A 22,567-nucleotide genomic window follows, 5' to 3' on the forward strand; every position below is an offset into this window, starting at 1 on the left:
ATAGCATTAAGCGGGAGGGCGAGGGGGCAGGATGTTCAGAGATATGCACGGAACAGCCTCTGACACTAACTACAGAAACTCTTCGAGACACACCACTCCAGCCCCTGCCCACTGAGGCACAAACTACGAGGCCCCAAATACAGGCCCACGTGGGGCTGGCCCAGTTCACGAGAACCCGGGGGCTGGGGGCAGGTGGGGAGTAGTTTCCAGGCTAACACAACTGGATCACTGGGCTCAAGTTCCCAGGCTTCTTCCAGCAAGGGGAGAGAACCTTTGTTTCAGGAGAGGACAGAAGATGATCGCGGAGAAGGTAGGTGGTGACTAAAGAAACTTGACAGTCAAATACACTCGGTTCCTCCCTGACGGGCTTGACTACGTGTTCTGGAGAGGAGGCGGTCGTGAAGTCGGAAGACGGCTGTGGGCACGTGCACAGTACTGATCAAGGAACGTGACCGCTGGTGCAGAATTTCCCTATCGGGGGCTTGTCGGGAACAAAGCCCCCGGGTGATAGAACCGAGTTTACAGTGGTAACAACCTACATGAGTCTGTCTTGCCCAATACTAATATGTGCTAAGCACTGTACTTAAAGTGCTGGGGTGGATACGAGCAAATTGGGTAGGACACAGTTCCTGTCCCATGTAGGGCTCACGGTCTCAATCCCCGTTTTACAGAAAAGGCGACTGAGGCCCAGAGAAGTGAAGTGACTTGCCCAAGGTCACGCAGCAAATGGCAGAGCTGGCTTTAGAGCCCATGACTTTCTGACTCCCGGGCCCATGCTCTATCCACTATGCCATGCTGCTTGAGGATTGTATTTTGGGGAGCAACACAAAAGAGGGTGGGGGTCACGTGACTGGGGGCATCAGGGATTTATTCTGGAATGAGGAACCCTTCTGATGCTGACTCTGTACCATGAAGCTCTTGGAGTTGGTCATCAGCATCAGAATCCAAAAATGGCTGTGGGCCAGGACTGCTTTATGTCACTGAAATGCCCCATATTGCTCACCAGTATCCCCCTCCCCACCACCCCCAAACACGAAACCTGAACAGGTGAAAGGTGGGAAGGTGAGGGACCTTGGAAACTTACGGAGGTAAGAGAGTGAGAAAGAGAGAGGGGAGACAACTAGCACACCCAACCCCCGACCAAAGTGCTTCTCCTTCACTCTAGCCTCCTCAACTCCCCGGAAACCTTCCTCTCCTTTCCACCACCTGGTCTGAGCCACTGCCGATCCCTCACCACTCAACTTGATTTCTTAGAGATCCCCGCCATTTCCTATACGTCGTCCCATTCCTTCCGGATTCTCCACCGTGGGATCTCCAGCCACGTCCTCGGTTCTTCAGGGACACCAACCTTCCTCCCTGTTCCCCTCAATCTGAATTTCAGCGGGTAGAAGCTACAAATTATAACAGCAGCGCTCATCAGCCTTATCGAGCTGGCCCAAGCTCAGTTTGCTAATTCGGTGTCAGGGCCAGGACAGGGACCCTTGCCTCTTCCTCCTCAGTCCAAGGTTACTTTCCAACACAGAAAGTAATCCAGGCAGGAAACCTGGATATGAGCAAAGATCTGTGGCTGAAGTTCTCCCACAGAGAACACACCAGAGTAGCTTCTTCCTCCAGCCTTCAAGACACCTGATTTCTCAGAGGGTTGGAAGGAACCAATCATCCCTTTAACCTGACTGGAGTCTCCTCCTGTCCCAAAAAGCGGTGCGGGGGGAGAAGATGGGAACGGCATACAAAACCAGCCCTGCCCCACTCCCCAAAGTCCAAAATATTGCAAGCTTTTAACGGTAAGCTATCACTCGGCCCGTCGTTTTCAACCGTGGCCAAGAACGCTGCCCAGCTTCCTTCGCATCCCTCTACCCACCCGCTGCTTTCAACAGGGAGAAAATGAAGGCAGTGTGCGGCAGTTACGTGTTGCCTTCCAGACGCGTATGCGACCTCATTTGAGTGAAGACAGCAGGGATTCTCAACTGGGAACACAACGACCCTGTAATTCTTAGCTGTTCAAAAAAATGCTGTGCTAAGTGATCTAAGAAGGAAGCTGGCAGGAGTGGAATAAAAATATAAAGAAATGACACCTTTGGATCATTTTGCTTCAAATGCCACAGACAAATGAAGAGAGGAATCCCCAAGTCTCAAAAGTAAGGAGTAGCTGGGGGCGAAGACATGCCTTTCACCGTTCACCTAAGGCAGTCTAGCAGAGAGGATCTGATGCCCATTTATTGCTATCAGGGCCATGACATTTTTGTTGTGGCACCTTTGAAATCGGACCACTGATGACCAATTTAAACTTAAAAGGCATCGATGCAAATTAAATAAGGACTTAATTTGCTAGAAAGATGGATGGATGGATGGACTGAATAATGCCTTTCAAAAAAAATGTTCGAGGAGAGCATTAACTATGTGGACCCTGTTTTTGGCTGGTTTGTTTGGTTTTATGGCACTTGTTAAGCCCTTACTACGTGTCAAACACTGCTCTAAGCACTGGGGTAGATACACGTCAACTAGGTCAGACACAGCCCCTGTTCTGCATGGGGTTCGCAGTCTTTAGGTACTGTACCCCCATTTTACAGCTGAGGAACCTGAGGCCTAGAGAAGTTAAGTGATTTGCCCAAGGTCACAGCGAGCAACTGGCAGAGCCAGAATTAGAACCCAGATCCTCTTATTCCTCGGCCCGGGCTCTTTACACTACGCCACGCTGCTTCCCCACAGCGGAGCCATACTTGGGAAACACTAGTTCGTCATTCAACTGTGGAAAAACAGGGAAGAATCCCTAGAACAAAGCTTGGGACAAGCCTACCGAATTCTACCGCTTCCCCCTGTTTGATTTTCAATGAGGAGCAAGGCCAAGTGGACACCTCAGCTATAACTGAGAGGAAGTTAATAGCTTCTCCATTATTCAGGAGGACGGAATAGATGGTGGGGGGGTCAGGTGTGGGAGGGACCTTGGGCCTGACTGGAAGAAACAGGAGGCTCTGGTGTCGAGCATCAGCGGATGCAGAAGGGCACCAAAGTGGTGTAGCCCAGTTCAAAACGGAGATCAAGCTCATAGATAGGCAGGGAGGTATTAGAATCGTCGTAATTAAAAGCCAGCCAACTGGTAACCCAGTGGCCGACTAACTGCGGGCAAGTGGACACAAAGAAAAATGATTAAGTACTGAGGTGTCCACTCAGTCCACCTGACAGTTTCATTGACAAATGTTTCTCTGGAAAGCTACTCGGATTAAAGGGAATGATTGCCTGGATCGAATAATGCCTTTCAAAAACAAAAGGGGGGGAGAGACGGGGGGAAAAAAAAATAAACTTCTGGTGTTTGAAACTGGGGGCGTTAAGATTTCATCCAGAGCACCAGGCTGTAGTTAGGCTCCTAAGGCAGTTTGAAGTCCTTTGAACATACCTGTCGTAATAATCCCGTTGAAAGTCATAGTCCAGGTCGAAAGAAGAGCTGAAAGACAAATCCCCGAAAGAAGGGTCAGCGTGGGGATGACAGCAGGAGGTCACAACAGAAGATGGGAAGAGACCCAAAGGACAGCAGATGGTCGCACTAGAACAGAACACACTCCCAACTGCCCCCCAACAAAGCCGTGTCTAGAGCTCCTTGCCTCCTAAACAGCTCCAGCCCAAAAGCCGAAGGGCATGCCAGGGACAGACTCGGAGAAAGAGAGAAGTCTGCCAGTTGGGAAGTGGTTACCAGTCCCAGCTATCAGAACTAAAAACCCCTTTCCCACGACCACCCCTCCTGTTCTACTACATGCTCCCTGAGAGGACCAAAAACCTCCATCCCTCCTCAAAGGAACAAAGATACACTTAAAATAAAGAAAACATCAGGGAATCCTTTCCATCTTTTCTGGGGCGGAGCGTCAGTAGAGCAAAGGAGGCTTGGAGCATTCTAAAAACCCACTCCTACAAACGTTCACACACAAACAACCTTGATTTCGCCCTCCCCACATCCAGAAAACAGAGAGAGAAGAAGGTGCCCATGGATGGACGCAATTCAGTTATAAATAATAAAGTTTCCGGACCTGAGTAGAGGGGACGGAGAAGGGTGTTCTGGTACTGACCCGTACATCTCCGCTGCAGATCGCTTCACCCCTGCTTTCCCTCGGTTCACTTTTGGCTCTGCAGCCAGATTAATATCTGAAAGGAATAAGGTAGACATGACCATTCTGCTCTGGAAGAGTCTTCTCCCGGAGGCGTTTGGTTGAGAACGCGTGACTTTCTGGCAAAGCCTTCAAGTGGGCTGCTCGCACCGTGGGCTGCTTCCAGAGCTAAAAGCAGGTACATCCCTGAGTCATACTTTATACCACCCTCACTTAAACACAAAAGCCTCGTCTTTAGAAGCCATTTGTGTTGGCTGTTAGGCGTTCATGAAAACACCCCAACTGCTCTGCTTCGTGTCTTCCCTACTCTGTTCGTTCTGTTCCCCCCCTCCTCCACCCCTTTCCTTCCTATTTCTGGGTATACATGAATACGGCCTACATCACCTCTTCAGCTCTGCTGCCCAATTACAAAATAACTGTGACCCAGGGCCCACAATCTGGCTGGCGTAACTTCTCTCACTTTACACTAGTCCTTTCTTGCTTTCCCGGGTCCCCATTTCAGGAAATCCATTCAGACGCTTCCAGAGGCCACAGTTGGACTGGCAGAACAGCCCTATCTGATACTCTTCTGTCCCCTTCCCATTTTTTTTTTTTAAATGGTAGTTGTTGAGCCAGGCACTGTACTGAGAGCTACTAAGGGTCGGCAAGAAGGTAAAGGTACGGCACAGGTGCTCTGGCCCACCTTTCCACTCTGCAGAGCCACAGGATTCTGGGGCGGCAGGCAAGGAGAAAGAAAAGGTCAGTGACACGGCCCAAACTCCTCACCCCCAACCCCAGGGCGAAGCATCCGCCTTCCTACTCCTGCAGTGGGAGGGGGTGTTCTCTGCACAGAGCCAGGAGCCCCAGGGGCTGGCAACCCATCCTTTAAAACCCAGCAAGAGCAGGCAGCCGCTTCCGTGCCAGCTCATTAACAACAGATGACCACCACCCCGCTTTCTGGACCGTCCAGCAGAGCCGACCTCAGCCTCGGATGAACGCAACAGACTTACCGGGCAAGCAAAGGCAAACCCAAAAAACCCTAAATATCCTTTCCCGCTACCTAACATAAAACGATACTCTCCCGGGGCAGCGGAGCAAGTGGCTCGCTGTGAGGCTGGAGAGTTGTTTCTGTTCACCGTGCTTTGCCTAGGCCAGGGTTTGTCGGACCACGTCACTCCAAACGGCTCAATTGCCGTGGTAAGCGGAGACGTGTGGTCCCCGGCCAATCTCGCTCCTCTGCCCTGGAAGCAGCTCACAAGTTGGCAGCCTACTAGAGGGTGGCTGGGCCTAAACCCTAGTAGCACAAAAGCAGCCCAAGAAACAAGGTCAAGGAAATCCCCCAAAGTAGCAGCCCCCTGCCTCAGCCCACGCTCACCTAACACCTGGCCGGCAATCATTCGTCCATCTTCCCCGGCCACCGCAGCCCGGGCATTTCGCTCGTTCACGTACTGGACAAAGGCAAAGCCTTTATGCACGGAGCAGCCCACGATCTTGCCATACTTGGAGAAGATGGCCTCTACGTCGGTCTTCTTGACAACCAGGGTGTTGAGGTTCCCGATGAAGACGCGGGAGTTCATGGAGCGGGGGTCTGTCTTGTTGGTGACATTGCTGGCCATGACGCTGGCTGACGGGGATCACGCCCGGAAACTGTGAGAGCGGGAAGAAGGAAAGAACAAAACAAACCACCATCATCATTTAAGAAGGTCAGCAGCTACACCAATCCCGCCCTTAAATCACTTTATACTATTTGGTCGCTGCCCCTCGGGGACTGTTTGGAGCAACAGCAGCGACAGAATGGGCTCCATTTTCTGTCCCTGACTTTCTGGCCTTTAACTCCTGGAATCTTCTCTACTTGTTCCGCTTTCCTGCTGTCCTCTTTGATCTCGAGCACCCCCTTCCAGAGATGCCTGCCTATGGCTCCCCAAGGCATCCAGATTCCTGTTCTCATTTTTTAAGCTCTCAATGTAATCTCAACTCCTCTCCGTTGCATGGCTTCAGCTCCTCTCCTTCCTTTCACTCCTCCACTCCCTGCAAGATTTCTTGCTCCAAACTCCATGCCTTCTGAAAGGCTGCTTCCTGGTCTCTCTCTCTCCCCTCAGGACCTCTCAAAGACCTACTTCCTCCACACATGGCAGTTTCGCTCCACCTTTCACTCAGAAGTAGGCTCACTGAACCACTCCCGACAAAGCAGGAGGGACAAGTTTGTCAATGTTCTTCCTCCTCCCACAGAGACTTAATTTTTGACCATTTGCCCTCTGTAGACACACAGTTGGAATGGCCACACCAAATGCAGCCAGCCAGGGCTCTAAGATCAGACTACTTAAGCACAGGAAAGGGCCTCTGATCAGCCCCGTGCTCACAGGGGTGCTTACTACAGAAGGTCTAATTCAATGATGATGATGATAAAACCGCACATGAATTAACTAACTATTCCGTGCACTGAGAGAGAATAAAATCAAGGAGGAGAAACTATCTTTTCCAGTCATGAAATTTTGGCTCGTAAACTTCATTTGGTCAGTAAACTGTGGCCAACTCATGATTGACTGCTCTGGAACCAATCTGAAAACCCATGCCTGTCTCAGGAATCCAGTGTTAAGTGCTTCAAAAAACGGGGGAAAAAAAGATATCGCTATTCAAAGAACTCAAAACAGTTTTCTTCCACGATCTCCCAGCATCTTAGAGTTGTGACCCTCTCCCAAGTGCTTGGTACAGTGCTCTTAGTAAACGCTCAATAAAGACCACCAATTGATTGACTGATAAGGAACGAACCCATACATAGAAAAGCATAGTATGACCCTGTTGCGACCTGGGGTTCAGAACCCCCAAATCCCTAAAAGCAATGTGGAAAAGCTGCAGGGCACAACCGCCTCTAGCTCTCCAGTCATCCCAAATAAAAACCAGTTGGTGGGAAGCAAGGACTCCCTTTTTGAGGGGCTCCTCTCCCCTCAGCATCCCGGAAGCTTGGGATTAGCTGCTCCTACCACCACTTACAATCCCCTCCGCTTGGCCGCTGCCCCAGAGACTGGAAGCCCACAAGGAGCAGGCTCCTCTTCCCTAAGCCCAGACCTGGTTGTTGCTAGTAGATGACCTTGTCACAGCGAATTTAAAATTGCTACAGTGTTTAATTAGGCCTTGCCAAACAACACTCCACCTCGTGATGGGCGAGGGAAGGGGAGGATCTCAATGGACACGGAAACTCCGATATTAAGAGGATGGAACTTTGCCTATCTCTGCCCCATAACACATTTAAAGAACTTGGACAGTTCAGAGAGGCGGTTTAGAAGCCGGCAACAGACTTATCCGGTGCAATACACTGAGTGTTCTGATGCGGATTTGATTTGAACTATTCCAACGCATTACGGCGCTGTCCTGAATCTACTCACTACATAATAGGGAAGCGTTTTCTTCCCCTCCCCTGCAATGATTCTACTTGCATCCAAGATATAGCCTTAGCTTTCCTCTGAACCCTTTCTGATCCCAAAGACCTAAAGATCAACCAAGAGCCCTTCTATGCCAGACTTTGACCTGAGGCTGCCTGAGAGTCTCCTCACAATCTCCAGCTGGGGTCAGCAGCCAAAAGCCTCCGTGGTCAGGACCCCCGAGACGCCAGGACTTGATTTAATGTCGCCTAGTTAAATCTCTTCCACTCGCAGAGGGCAATGACATCATCGAAACCAATTTAAGCCACACCCTTCCAGTTCACGGCACTGAACAAAAATAAGAGGTGCCCGTAGTTGTTCACTACCTCAGAATCTGAGGCATGGATGACTCTGAGATACAAGACATTTCCAACGGTAACAATACCTTCTGCATAGGAGCATCCAAAATAGGGGTGCAAGCTATCCCTTTCTCTCCTTCCATTCCAAACACCAGCACCTAGTTGTCCAGAACCTCCCTGAGCTACAAGTCACATTTTTTCACGACTGAGCCCCCTCAACCATACCAAAAGGAGTTTTGTGAGTCCTTCTGCACAAAACAGGAAACTGTCAGGAGGGAAAAGCTCAGTTGAAGCAGGACCGGATCTGTAGAAGAGCCAGAAGTGCATATATTCCCCCAAGGGGCCCTGCCACACACAACTAGAGCTGTAGAGCAAGCTTGGGGACTGATATCTTGGGCAGCTGGCACTCCCTACAGCCATCGAGCCACCATGCAGTTCCCAAAAGCGAGGAAGAAGAGTAGTGTGGCCTAGTGGGAAAGAGCAATGGCCTGAGAGTCCCGGCTCTGCTCCTTGTCTGTTATGTGACCTTGGTCAAGTCACTTAACTGCTCTGGGGCTGTTGCTCCCCCTGCAAAATGAAGACTGGGGGACCCGTTCCCTCTCCTACTCAGACTGTGAGCCCCCAAACAGGACAGGGAATCGGTCTGACCTGACTGTTTTGTACCTACCCCAGCATTTAGTGGTGTTTGGCATGCAGTTAGCACTTTGAAAATCCACAATTATTATTATTAATGCTTTTCCCCCAACCAGCTCGAAACCAGTAATCTGAGACAGACTAATAAACTACTCTAGAAGGTGAAAGTTTACCTTCAGTGGCATATGCCACAGTGCAGCTCAGACCCAGCTACTGAGCTAACCAGAATAAGCTGACGATTTGGAATAAAGTGACTAACAAGTTTAAAAATGTTTTAAAATGGAACACACCCATAGGGCTACCAAGGGGGAATGTAGGCTCCCTGCCAAAAATCAATCCCCCCAGCTCCTGGCAGGTAAATGACACACACTCAGACCAAAGTACTTTTTAAGAACCTCCAGGGTTGGAAACTCCACAACCTATCTCAGTTGCCTTATCCAGTTCTTAAAGTTAATGGTACAGGCAAGAATTCTGAAGGTCAAATACTCCTTTCTTCAGCAGTTTAAACCCATTTCCTTTACCTAGTCCTCAGACAGCCTGGTAGGGAGCCTCAGCAGAAAAAAAGTAACTTTTAAGGACACCAATTCCCTCCTTGACCTTCTCTTCTCAGGGGGAACACAAATTCCTTCCACCTTTCTCCAGAGGTGAGCATTCGGACCTGCTAATCTATGACCTTTACTGTTTCAGGTTTTTCTACCTGTTGGTTTAATATCGTGTTTTTAAAAACAGCCTCCAGGATCCTCGTGTGGGTTTTTTCTTAGCTAGAGCTTACGGCATTTTTCCCTAATTTTCTTCTCCAGAATATAATAATTTCTGCTTTTTTGGCTTCCCCTCCTAAGTGAGAAGCTTAAATTTAACTGAATTATGATCGCTACTGCAGGGCGACCTCCTACACACATTTCCTGCACCAATCGCTCCCCCGGACTAAAAACTGAATTCAGTCTATAATCTCTCTGAGTGGGTTCCGAGACTGGTTATGGCGGAAAAGTAATTTACTTTTATCTTTGCCAATCATCGACCTTAGTTGCGCAGATCCCACAACCTGATCAAATATCCCCGGCTCACTTTCCTCATCCCAGGAAGGTTAAAACTGCCCAACGACAAACCTGGGTATTCGGTATGGATTTGTTTACCTTTTTTTTTTTTTAAATGATATCTGCCAAGTGCTTACTACGTGCCAGGCACTATACTCAGCACTGGGGTAGTTACTAGTTACACAGCCTTAATTCCCATTTTACAGATAAGGTAACTGAGGCACAGAGAAGTTAATGGACTTGCCCACGGTCACCCAGCAGGCAAGAGCCAGGATTAGAACCCAGGTGCTCGGACTCCCAAGTCTGTGCTCGACCCACTAGACCCCGCTGCTTCTCTACCTGCAAGAAGCCCATGGTAAAATCTTTTATGCCAGCCCACCTTGCCTTCTGACACACTTTCCGGTGGCGTTTACAGCTTGGCATCCCACTAATGCTCTCCCCTCCACCAAGTCTCAGAGATGCCAATTGTATCCAAGTCCTCACTGGTTACCAAGTGCTCCAATTCACCCATCTTGCTTTTTAGGCATTTTAGAGGCAGGATAAGAGACGCCTTTGTACATTTTAACTTATTTTGTCCTCCAGCCAGTTTTTCCTTTGACAAGGTAATTCATTTTGCTCTTCATTGACTTCAAATGCCGGCCACAGATTTTTGCTCCCGTCACCTCCCTCCTGGGAAGCGTATCAATCCGAGTGCTTTTCCACATGAATCACCTTTGAGTTTAGAAAATGTCCTGCCACCTTTTCCCTTTTGAGGGCCAGGATCGACAAAGCAGAAGGAAGATGTTGCTTGTCTAAAGGACTGGGAAAGAAGGTTGACGAGAGAGTGATAAGCAAAAGGCCCCGACTCATCACTTTTTTTCCACCCCACTCTTTTCCCCATAATACGATATTTCAAGAAAATCAAAATAGACAACATAAGGAATGGGAGGGAGGGAGAGAAACCAAGTCTGGGGGAAAGGAAGAGCTAGTGAAGGACTGGGTCAAATGACTTGTCCCATCAAATTTAGCTCTCACTGGTGAGAATTCACCGTTGGCTCTAAATAGTGACGATCAACCATCTGCCCATGGTAAAAAAAGATGAAGAAAACAGGTGGCACAGGATTAGATCCATGTAGTAGGGTCCAAAGATCCAAGGGTACACGTTTGGAGGTCCGAGTTGTCCCATGCGTTAAACACGCTGAACTGTGTTGATGTACAGAACTGGATCCATTACCATCAAGCATTATGCGGGAACTGTGAGACTAGCCTCTCATTCCCAACACTAGTCCAAACCTTTCTAAGGGGGGCTCCCAAGTGAAGTCACCCAACTATTCAAGATTAATGTGGCCTAGTGGAAAGATCCCGGGCCTGGGTTCAAATCCCGGCTCCGACACCGGCCTGCTGTGTGACAAGGGCAAGTCACCTCACTTCTCTGGGCCTCAGTTCCCTCGTCTGTAAAATGGGGATTAAGACCGTGAGCCCTGTGTGGGACAGGCAATGTGTCCAGCCTGATTATCTTGTATCTACCCCAGCATTTAGGACACTATTGGGTACAGGCACATAGTAAATGCTTAATGAGAAGCAGCGTGGCTCAGCGGAAAGAGCCCGGGCTTTGGAGTCAGAGATCATGGGTTCAAAGCCCAGCTCCGCCAATTGTCAGCTGTTGACTTTGGGCAAGTCACTTCACTTCTCTGGGCCTCGGTTACCTCATCTGCAAAATGGGGATGAAGACTGTGAGCCCCCCATGGGACAACCTCCCCAGCACTTAGAACAGTGCTTTGCACACAGTAAGCGCTTAATAAATGCCACCGTTATTATTAATAATACAATTATCATTATTATTATCATAATTATTAAACTCACTAAAAACGTTTGTATTTAAGCTACCTGCCTTAATTGCTGGCCACATTAGCGAAGTGTGGTCCTAAACGTGTTGTGGAGGCCACAGTAGCAGTTACAACCAAATATTCTTTGAGAGCCCCGTTCATAGGATTCTCTCCAAAAATTCTGCATTCCATGACTTTAAAAGATATCGAGTGCTTTGGGAAGAGCTGCAAGGAGGACCAAAATATCAAATACCTGTCCTATCAACAAAAGGAACCACTGCTTTGGAAAGGAAAAGGTTGATGAGTATTTCACTAACCCCTTCCGAATATGAAAGGCAGAAAACAGTGATCAATTGTTCCCCATCCTCACTGGAGGACAAACAGGAGGAAAAAAAGCTTAACCTTGAGGGATCCCGGTGAGATATGGAAGGATTTTTGTGCTTCAACACCCGAAAAAAGAAGTTACCATTGCAAATGCAAAAAGAAGTTGCATTTGCGGCACCTCCTTCTTTGGGAGGTCTTCCAGGAGCTAGCTAATCTATCTGGATTGGTTCAGATGGTTCAGATGCACCCAGAGGGTCAAATGCCCCCTGCCCGTTCACCCGCTGCCCAGGACTATCTGTCCCAGACTGGACACTCCCCCAGCCGACACTACCCTCCTACAGCTTTTATATCGTCTCAACAGACTGACCTGTCCGAGTTCAAATGGCTCATTCAAAAGTAAGAAGTGGGGGCTGGGTGGAGGGGGCAAGTGGTTGGGTAAGAAGAGGGCAGCCGGGAGAGTGTCATGAGGCTGCTGGCAAGGGGACTGACCAGGGGCCATTACTTCAGAAAACTTCATGAGGTCACTTCTGATGGAAATTCACTAAAAAATTAAAAATGGAGGACACGCCAAATGAACACATTGTATTGTACTCTCCCAAGTACTTAGTACAGTGCCCTGCTCATAGTAAGTGCTCCATAAAGACCATCGACTGATTTTAAGTTTGGGGACGCCTCGCCTTTTTCCTGAACTCATTCTGGGGACCGGGGGCAGAGGTAAACAAGCTCTAAACAGACATCTTCCTTTCCTTCCAATATTCAAGAAAGGACCTGAATGCGGTCTGAGCCCACTCCGGAGCCCGCTCTTCCCCAGAATGAATCAGTCACCATCCGCAGCTGCCATGAGCAAACCTGACTGTAAGAATGGCCAGTTTGCCCATCCCACGGCCACCATCTCCAGTATTAATCCCAGGTTTCCCTAACTATATTAAAGCAGGGAATGCAAAGCATCATAAACAAACCACCACAGCCCCTTACAAATTTCTAGAACCCCTTTGGCAACCCTAACCCCACAGCCCACCAGCTAAACCTTTAGCCTACAGGTCAGCCTTGATCCCAGAGCCCCAGCTGGAGCTGGTCACTCCAGTGTTTTCCTGCTCCCCTGCCGAATTAAATATACCTGCTACCAGGGAGCCCCACATTCAGCCAACCCTCCAGAGACAGCTATAGGCCTTCCTCCAGAGAGCCTGGTCCTCCCTCACTCCCCCACCTTTCCTCCTACCTGCCATCTGGAAGAGGCCCTGCCAACCTCCGTCTTCTTTCCAGGCCTCTCTGAATCGTGCATGCGTCACGACTCACAGGCACCAGATTCCCGAGTGCTTTCCCTCACAGCTCCGCCAACCCCGTATCCGCCCATTCCCTCTGGCGAAACCCGTCTGGAGTTGCCTCCTCCAGAAGGGACTTTCAGACTGAATCGTCAAAAGTATATCCACGGATCATCAGTCCTTCGAGGGTGGAACCTGCCACTGGGACTAGTTTAATAAAGAAGCAGCGTGGCTCAGTGGAAAGAGCACGGGGTTTGGAGTCAGAGGTCATGGGTTCAAATTGTCCAACTGTCCGCCAATTGTCAGCTGTGTGACTTTGGGCAAGTCACTTAACTTCTCTGTACCTCAGTTCCCTCATCTGTAAAATGGGGAGTAAGACTGTGAGCCCCACGTGGGACAACCTGATCACCTTGTACCCCCCCCAGCGCTTAGAAAAGTGCTTTGCACATAGTAACTGCTTAACAAATACCATTATTATTATTAATACAGTCCCTGAGCACAACTGGACTTCGATCCGGTTTGCAAGAGCCAATTGCATCGCAGGCCCAAAACCCCATTGAGTCAGACCAAATTTTCTCATAGGAACAATGTCATTGCTGTTAAAAACGGGGGGAGAGCACTCAGGAGAACTGCCCTCCTCGTACCAAAGTCCCCTAAATAATACGGCTCCATTTACTTTCAAAAGTCTCCTGACTAGGTAGCTGACTTTTTACTTTGAAGTGAAACGGGCATGGGCACGTTGACTGCCCCTCCCCAGAAATCAAGACCTTCCCCTGGATCTCTTTCAAAACTCTGGCTCCCCTCGCTTCCCCATCCCGGGAACTGCTGCTTCAAAGATGACATGTTGTGAAGCTGAAAAGGGCTGTCCATTCAGAAATGTTGGGAAGCACTCATTGTCGCAACTCCAAATGACCCAAGACCGTCTATAATACCCGGTTCACGGCCCAGCCCACAGTAGCTGCTCCATTCAAGCTGACCCTGCTCATTGGGGTTCCCAATCCCAGGCCCCTTCTTAACCAAATGCACTTACGCCATCCCCCCACGCTCGATTCCCGCTCCTTCATCCCACCCCACCCACACTAAGGGACCTCACCCTCCCTCTTGGATTTCAGTTTCAGTACAAGCACCAGCATGGCTACCTGGGACCAAGGCCAGACAACATGCTTGCCGCCTTCAACACGAGCTTTGGGTTTATGATTGGGAAAGAATCTGGAAAGCTGAACCCTGGCCCGGAAAGGCACTTCGGTTCTGTCACAAGGACAATTGATTAATTGCTAAAAAGTCTGTTCTGTCACAAGGACAATTGATTAATTGCTAAAAAGTCTTTCTAGTACTGTCCAGCTTAGCATTTTTTCCCCCCTTCTCTTGGAAGCTTTTTCACAGCTATTCTTTCTGTGGCTCTTCAATGAGCTCCTTGAGGGCACGGACTGTGATTTGAACAATTAAATTTTAACTTCGCCTGGCCCGTGTTTCAGCACAGTGGAGGGCTTGATGAACATCTGGGCTCCTGAATCGTCTTAGACTATTTAAATTTAACGCTGGATTCAAGACTTTCCACAACTGGGACCGAACATCGGGAAAGCCAAGTCCAGTACTAGAGGTTATAGTCAAGAGCCCAAAGGATCACAGAACACTGGAAGGGGCCTCTCTTCACTACCAAAGATTGGCAGCACCTCCCAGCTCGGTATTCTGAAACCGTGGACCTCCTGTAATCGTTTTTCCTCTCTCCAACATCGTCCTTCTGCCTGTCACCTAGAGATACCCCTGCACAACTCCCCTCAGGCTCAAAAAGGAGGTCGGAAGTGCTTCCAAGCCCAACCTGGGCCCAGCCAGGCTGAACTTTAAGAAGTGTTACTGCAGCACCCCTCCACGTTCCCCCCCGGGGACAGCCAGCCATCTGCCCGGCCCCTTCCCCTCAGGAAGGACCACAGGACTGTGGAGAGGGCCTTTCCCTCAGCTGGATGCCGGTCCAAGTGTCTCATGTCACGTACTTGGCTGGCGGACGGGCACCTGACCTCTAGCTAGTCTTTTATAAAATTACTCTCACCCCAGTGAAATGTGCCTGGCTTGAAGAAAAAGCACCATGCTTGTTGGACTCAAAGAGGGGACGCCGTGGACAGAAAACCCTTGGGACGGTGAACCATTAGTGAAGCCTTCTCCAGCTTTTTGCCTCAGTCAGGAGCGGACCGATTTCTAGTTCTCCTTCCCTCCTCCCGACTGCCTCCAGACTCCCAAGGCCTTTGGCTGTAGCCAACGTACCCAACCGATCCAGATGAAAATGCTCCCAAACAAAGGCTCGGGGCAGCGAAGGGAAACTTCCTTCAGCTGGACCCGTCCTGCTGACCTAGCAATGGGTTGCAGAGTGGAACTGACTGATGGAGAGGGATGGCACAAAGGAATGGTGCAGCCGACGGCTGTCTCGCAAAAGAGGAGCCTGGTTCCAGCGAATCTGGTACCAGCCGTCCTCCTGCATCCGAACATCTGATTTTGTACGGGGGCGGGGGGGATATCACCAGTTCTGAGGGGAAATGAAAGCGACTGGACTTCACACCTCTTACCATCACCCAAGATGGGTTTGCATCTGTTCCGGAGGCAGGGGGGGCCCCCCCACCTCGCTCCAGGTGGTTCTGGCTGCTGCGGCTCCGGGCTGGAAATCCGTGACGTGCCAGGTGGTTGTTTGTTTGGGGGGGAGGGGGAGGTGTACTGGAAGATCGGGATAGGATTTCGGGATGTAAGGGGAGTAAGTTGGCTCCCTGGGAAAAGGCCATCCACCACCCTGGGTGGCTGGTAGTACCACACACATTTCATTGCAGCCCAGTTTAAAAATGGAACAAATGAAAGATTAAAAATAAAAAACCAAAAAAATAAAAAACAAAAAAATAAAAAACAAAAACAAAAAACAAAAAAAAACCCCAAATGTCCAGAGATGCTCTAAAACAGTTCTTTAAGTTACAGCTCAGGAAAAATTTAAGTCAGAGACTTAAGCAGCCAGTGAAATTCTTTGAGGGTGGAAGATGGGGTGGGGGTTAGGGTTGGGGTTGAGGGAGAAAAGGTTTACTTGATCAATCCATATGAAAAATGGCACTGCCTCAGCTCTCTCCAAAGGTGCAAGACTCCCAGGTCAATTAGGAGAGATGCTCAGGAACATTCAGAAAAACTCAACTGAATCCAGTTAAAAATCAGCAGTGTTATCATCATCATCATCATCACCACCATAAATATAATAATAAATAATAATAATAATAGTCAACTAGTAACAACAATAAAAAGGAAATCAGCGGAAAGGCAGGAAAAATGGAAAAAAAAAATTGGAATAACTTACTGTAGCTGAAGATCAAAAAAATCTCACTGTAAAAAAACAAAAATAAAAATAGCCCAGATTAGAAAAACGGGAGTTGTAAAAATGTCATGTCAGTAAAGTTTCATTTCTTTTCTCTCCAAAAGCAGTTTCCACAAAAACCGCAAGGGTAAAATTCTCAGTAGCAGACAAGCAAAGCCCTTTTCATATCATCATTTCAATCTTAAAAATACGCAAGGAAGTAGAGCGGTCAGTTTATGAGAGGCTAAAAGGTTCCTCCTCCTCTAACCCAACTGCTGCAGAAAAAAAATAGAAATTGAAGTTTTCAAAATTACATCTTAAATCCATGTCCTGTTTCGGAAAACAAAACCAAAAAAAAAAAAAACAAAAAAACCCAAAAAAGCACCTACAAGTCTGCCGCAGCGAACGCCAAGTTGCATCGTTAGGTTTAAGAATGTCTTTATAAAATCTTTTTGGGGGTGGGAGGGTGTGTAAGCGTGTGTGTGTGTGTGTTTTTCGGGGGGTTGGAGGGGAGGTTATTATCGAAGCTGAGCTCCAGTGAGCAGGGATGGGGTTCGCCTTGCTGCCCTGTGAAAGGAGAAGGGACAGATTGAGTCAGAGTTCTTGCAGAGGTCTCGTGCCCCAAACCCCCAAGATAGAAATGCCTGCCTGCTGGAATGCCCTGGCCACACCTTGGCCAGCTTCAACATGCCACGGCGGGGAGGACGGAGCCCCCTCCTCCAGCTCTTCCTCTCCCTCTCCCTCCCCTCCATGGTCTGGGTCAGTAAGAGCAACGGGCAGCGGGTACAACTGAGCAAACCAAGGAGACCCTTTGGCAAATGGAGACCCACAGAAAAGCATGCAACTTGGTAATCAGCAACATGGTACAGAAAATACAGACGGGGCTATTAAATGGTACGCTGGACCAATAGCCAAACACCCAAAGTTTGTAAAGATCCTTGCAAATGACTCTTCAGATGGCAACGCCTTCTTTTTTGTTTCGAATGATCCAAAACACTCAAGTGACCAAGCTCATGGGATATTTTTGAATAACTCTTCATCTTAAAGTGTAATTTCGGGGGGGGGGGGGGGGGGGGTTGAAGTTGGGTGGGAAAGAGTGAAACAGAACCTGTCCAAACAACATTTTTTGCAAAACTACCCTAACAATCTCTATATTTTAGGTTCTTTGAGGGCAAGATTCATATCTACTAACCCTTTGGTACTCTTCCAAATGCTTTACTACAGGGGTCTGCTCAGAGTAAGCCCTCAGTAAGTACTAGTGACTGATTACATCCAGGGAGAATTGATACAAACACGACTAGGGACCAATACTATGAGCTACTTGATATATATATATATCAACTATATATCTATCTATATATCTACATATATCTCAATTGGTTCCTAAACATTTGAGTAATATCCCTTTTTGTCTGACATTGGCTAAATGGGCAAAACTACAGACTTGATAGCCATAAGCCAGTGAATCACAAAACTAAGACCCATGGATGAATTTCCAGTTTCAAAAACTTTTAAATAGGAAATGCATTTCATCCGCTTTAAAGTTGCCCAAGAGTTCTGGGGCACTCGGGTTGGTGATGAGAGGGTTACTGTCCTCTAAGCACCTAAAAGGAGCAAGTAAAATGGGCTGTAATTGTAAAGTTGGGCTTTGGATTGGAGACCATCAGCCTCTTCTTCAAATGTTCGGTAAAAGAAACCGGATAAATGTAGGGGCTACTGGTCTCTTATCATTCATAGTACTGGGTTCACAACACGTTCAGTGGCAAAAGAATGGCGTATTTTGCATCTCCTCTGTCCAAATGAAAATCAACAACCCCATTCATCCATTCAGTCGTATTTATTGAGCACTTACTGTGTGCAGAGCACTGTACTAAGCGCTTGGGAAGTACAAGTTGGCAACAGATAAAGACGGTCCCTACCCAAAAACAGGCTCAGAGTCTAGAAGAGGAAGTCAGACAACAAAACAAAACATAACTAAGGAACTGGTAGAATGTAGCTTTAGAACACCTATTCTTAGGCAGCAGGAGAAGCAGCATGGCTTAGTGGCAAGGACCCGGGCTTGGGAGTCAAAGGACATGGGTTCTAATCCCAGCTCCACCACTTGTCTGCTGTGTGACCTTAGGCAAGTCACTTCACTTCTCTGTGGCTCAGCTACCTCATCTGTAAAATGGGGATTAAGACTGTGAGCCCCACGTGGGACAACCTGATCACCTTGTATCTACCCCAGCACTTAGAACAGTGCTTGGCATGGAGTAAGGGCTTAACAAATGCCATAGTTGTTATTCATTATTATTAGGCATCAACTTAGTTTCAAGCAATCTGTTCCAAAGAATTATCGGAGGGTGAAAACTCCGGAACGCTAATTTTGGGGGACAGTGTTGGGGTTAAGGATCAACTGATGTTTTTGTCCCTTGAATGCATCACTATAACCAGTTCCATCTGTGATTCCTTGGCTCTCTCCGTCAAAGACTCTCTGATGCTGGGGGAGAGGACTGAAACGCTAAGGGCCGGGGCCCGAACCACCTATTTTGGACTGACGTGACAAGCAGCGGGGCGACTCTTCGGGGGTTTGGCAGGGGAGAAAGCAGAAGATGAGGCACTGTTGGTCATCTCCTTAGTTACAGAACTGGCGCTGGAAAGGTTTTTTCCACTGCCCCACCAACCCAGTGGATGAGCACATCGGCTCCGTGCCTACCACTGCTCTGGCCTCCTGCCCAGCCTTGCCTTATGGGATCGCCCTTCGCCCACCAGAGTCACTTACACATATGTGAAGGTCAGGGTGGCTGGGAACGGTGGTGGAGAGCTGGTACGATGACACAGGAGATAATACGCGAGGCATATCCAGCGTCTGATGTGACAGACAAGACTGGGGGTGAGAGGGGGAGGGGGAGGGTTGGCATGTCCCACGTTTGTCCTTGGGGCCGCTAACGTCTACACAAGATTTGCCTGTGTCTTTCCAAGTATTTTATAGAGCAACTCAGGTCCCTGACCCAAAGAAATGTTGTCGGTGGGCACCCCTTGGATTGCCTTTCCACCGTAGGGGAGGGTCACCCTGCTGTCCCTGCCACAGCCCCAGAAAGGCTGTGCAGAGGGGTCACTCTGATGACCTAATGCTTCACTTAGAAAGGACTCAAGATGACACTTCACAGAATCCAGCCAAGTCAGAAGGGATGAGCCTTTACTGTGGATACTGTTATCCTGTTGTATATTATACTCTCCCAAGTGCTTAGTGCAGCACTCTGCAGTGGCTACCAGTCAACCTACACATCAGGCAAACTCCTCACTCTCAGCTTCAAGGCTGCCCATCACCTCACCACCCCCCACCTCATCTTCCCTTTCTCCTTCTCCAGCCCAGCCCACACCCTCCGCTCCTCTGCCGCTAACCTTCTCACCGGGCCTCGTTCTCGCCTGTCCCGCCATCGACCCCCGGCCCACGTCCTCCCCCTGGCCTGGAATGCCCTGCCTCTGCAAATCCGCCAAGCTAGCTCTCTTCCTCCCTTCAAAGCCCTACTGAGAGCTCACCTCCTCCAGGAAGCCTTCCCAGACTGAGCCCTCTTTTTCCTCTCCCCCTCCCCATCCCCCCGCTCTACCTCCTTCCCCTCCCCACAGCACCTGTATATATGTTTGTACAGATTTATTACTCTATTTATTTTACTTGTACATATTTACTATTCTATTGTGTTAATGATGTGCATCTAGCTTTACTTCTACTTATTCTTATGACGACACCTGTCCACATGTTTTGTTTTGTTGTCTGTCTCCCCCTTCTAGACTGTGAGCCAGTTGTTGGACAGGGATCGTCTCTATATGTTGCCAACTTGTACTTCCCAAGTGCTTAGTACAATGTCCTGCACACAGTAAGCGCTCAATAAATACGACTGAATGAATGAATAATAGGCTGGATGAACAACTGTCAGAATGTTGTAAAATGCTTGTGGGAAGGGATCGGGCTTTATATTGTACCCTCCCAGGAGGTTGGTACAGTGCTCTGCAACCATTAGCTACTCAAATATTTTTGATTTATCTAATGCTTCATGCAATGGAGTGGTTTTAGGAGCGGACTCTCGCTTCATAATCTCATTTGGGGACTTCTGACGTTTTCACCAGGGAATTGACGTTTGGATTCTAGCCCAACTTGCCCAATTCACCAGCAGTGTATCCTTTGTGTCTGGGCAACAGGATGGAAACTGGAGGAGCAGTGGTACAGAAAAATGAAAATAAGGCATTCACAGCCCTTGGGGTTAATGATTAAGAGTCATGTCAAGAAAATATTTCACCAGTGAGATGCAGATTTTTTTTTCGGGGGGGGTGTGGGGGGGAGGCTTAGTTCCTCCAGAGTGGCTTTGCAGGCAATCCAAAATAAGGAGGAAAAAGCACAACCAATCTGGCTCCTGGGGCAGGCATTACACATCAGCCTAGGCCTTTAAGCACATATCCCTGGAGAATGAACAGAAGGACACACTTCTGCTTTCTATATAAATATCAGCACATGGTATTGCTGAGCACCAATCCCATCGGAATGATATTAAGCAACATTAAAGTCTATCTGATTCCTTTTGTGGGGGGGGGGGGGGGATTTGGGGTGTGAATTTATTTTGAAAATTGATTTACTGCCTATTTGGCAACTCTTTTAAACCTTCGTATTCAACAATCTCATTGACCAGATACTTCCACCTTCGTTAAGGACAGGTGGATGAACTGAAGACTCAGAGAGCTGATGTTCTCAGCCTGATGGAGCCCAAACCCGTCTCCCTAGAGACAGGCTAATATATTTCAAATGGAGGCATAACCTCAGAGCTCCTTTTTACAAAGGTGCCAACCTGAATGATTTTAAAATTACTTCTGAGTGACCTGGGGCTTCTCTGTGCCCCGGTTACCTCACTGTAAAGTGGGGAGCGAGACTGCGAGCCCCACGTGGGACAGGGACTGTGGCCAACCCAATTTACTTGTGTCCACTCCAGCACTCAGTACAGTGCCTGGCACACAGTAGATGCTTAACAAATACCATTATTATTCTGTAACCAAAGGGCCTCAAAATGGGTCAAACTTCAGGGCTCCCAGGTCCCTCCTGTAACCTATGAACCCTCCACCCATTTAAGTCCCTGATTTCCAAGGGTGGGGCTTTCTCCCCTTCCCCAGGGCCACCCTGGGAGCCCACCAGCGCTAACAAATGCACTGGTGCCTCCCTCCCAGAGTCGGGAATGATTAGCTCTTCCCATTCTCAGTATAACCTTAGAGTACGATGAGGGAGAGGGGAGACTTTCTTCTTATTTGCAAAAGGAAAGTGGGTTTCCACCCTGCCCTGTTGTAAGGCAGCATCCCTAGCTCACTGGCTTGGACCAATCTGCTCTGGGGCAATGCCCTGCAAGCAGAATTCTGTATTATCATCAATGATTGTTATATATTTTATACTTTCCCAAGCGCTTAGCATGATGCTTTGCACACAGTAAGCGCTCAATAAGTACAATTAAATGAATAATGGGACTTTACAGCCCAAAAGATGCTGGCTCTGTTCCATGTGCGGTTCCCCTGGCTCAGTGGAAAGAGCCCGGGCTTTGGAGTCAGAGGTCATGGATTCAAACCCTGGCTCCGCCAATTGTCAGCTGGGTGACTTTGGGCAAGCCACTTCACTTCTCTGGGCCTCAGTTCCCTCATCTGTAAAATAGGGATGAAGACTGTGAGCCCCCCGTGGGACAACCTGATCACCTTGTAACCTCCCCAGCGCTTAGAACAGTGCTTTGCACATAGTAAGTGCTTAATAAATGCCATTATTATTATTATTATTATTTCTTGGTAAATGTGAACTAGCTCTTGGGTGCCTCATGTACCGCATGTGCGTTTTTACTCTTAAAAGTCTGTTACAGGGATTGTTTTGTTTCTCCATCTTGGTTGTTGCCAACTGTTAAATTTTGCCCCGGGGGTAAAAAAAAAAAAAAAAGGTGGGACCGTGGGGGGAGAGAGACATTTGGTTTGAGAGTCCAAGTTTCTGCAAAGGTTTTGTTGACAGCTTCCATTTACGCTGCCCCAAAAGGGAGGAACATCAATAGAATGACATCTCAAGTCACTGGTATTTTTATATTTTGATATAAAGACCAATCCTGATCTCTCCTTTAGGTGATGGACAATTTTGGAGAGGCTGACCCAGGAGACAGAAACAATATTTAAGTCACAGTCTCTCCCCATCATTTTTTGCATTTAACTGCTGAAACAAAAACCTCGGTGATCCACACAAAGGAACACCACTACAGTAGTGTTCCCTCACAACAGCTAGTATAGTACAGCTCATAGTAAGTGCTTAACAAATGCCATTATTATTATTATTAACAGCTGGCACTTTTCTTCACTACAGGACTTTAAATACCTATTCTAAGCTCACTTTAATTTATTGTGAACTCT

The 22,567-nt window shown here is 48.3% G+C and overlaps 1 protein-coding gene across 9 annotated transcripts in view; it reads right to left on the bottom strand.

The window, feature by feature from the left end:
- The window catches only part of HNRNPC (heterogeneous nuclear ribonucleoprotein C), a 38,845-nt gene that overhangs the window by 11,042 nt on the left and 5,236 nt on the right, over window positions 1–22,567 (bottom strand). For 3 of the 9 annotated variants that reach the window (XM_038740929.1, XM_038740926.1, XM_038740920.1), the window contains exons 2-5: window positions 16,175–16,200; window positions 5,452–5,723; window positions 4,020–4,134; window positions 3,395–3,442 (exon numbers count right to left, since the gene is read on the bottom strand). In XM_038740929.1, coding sequence (XP_038596857.1) covers window positions 3,395–3,442; window positions 4,020–4,134; window positions 5,452–5,692 — 404 coding nt within the window. In that variant the 5' untranslated portion in view covers window positions 5,693–5,723; window positions 16,175–16,200. Of the gene's footprint in view, window positions 1–3,394; window positions 3,443–4,019; window positions 4,135–5,451; window positions 5,724–15,403; window positions 15,727–16,174; window positions 16,201–16,560; window positions 16,739–22,567 lie in introns of those variants that run through there. The other 6 variants (XM_038740928.1, XM_038740927.1, XM_038740922.1 and 3 more) reach the window with 5 other exon arrangements.

This window comes from Tachyglossus aculeatus, assembly GCF_015852505.1.
Source record: "Tachyglossus aculeatus isolate mTacAcu1 chromosome 12 unlocalized genomic scaffold, mTacAcu1.pri SUPER_6_unloc_1, whole genome shotgun sequence".
Taxonomy (NCBI): Eukaryota; Metazoa; Chordata; class Mammalia; order Monotremata; family Tachyglossidae; genus Tachyglossus; species Tachyglossus aculeatus.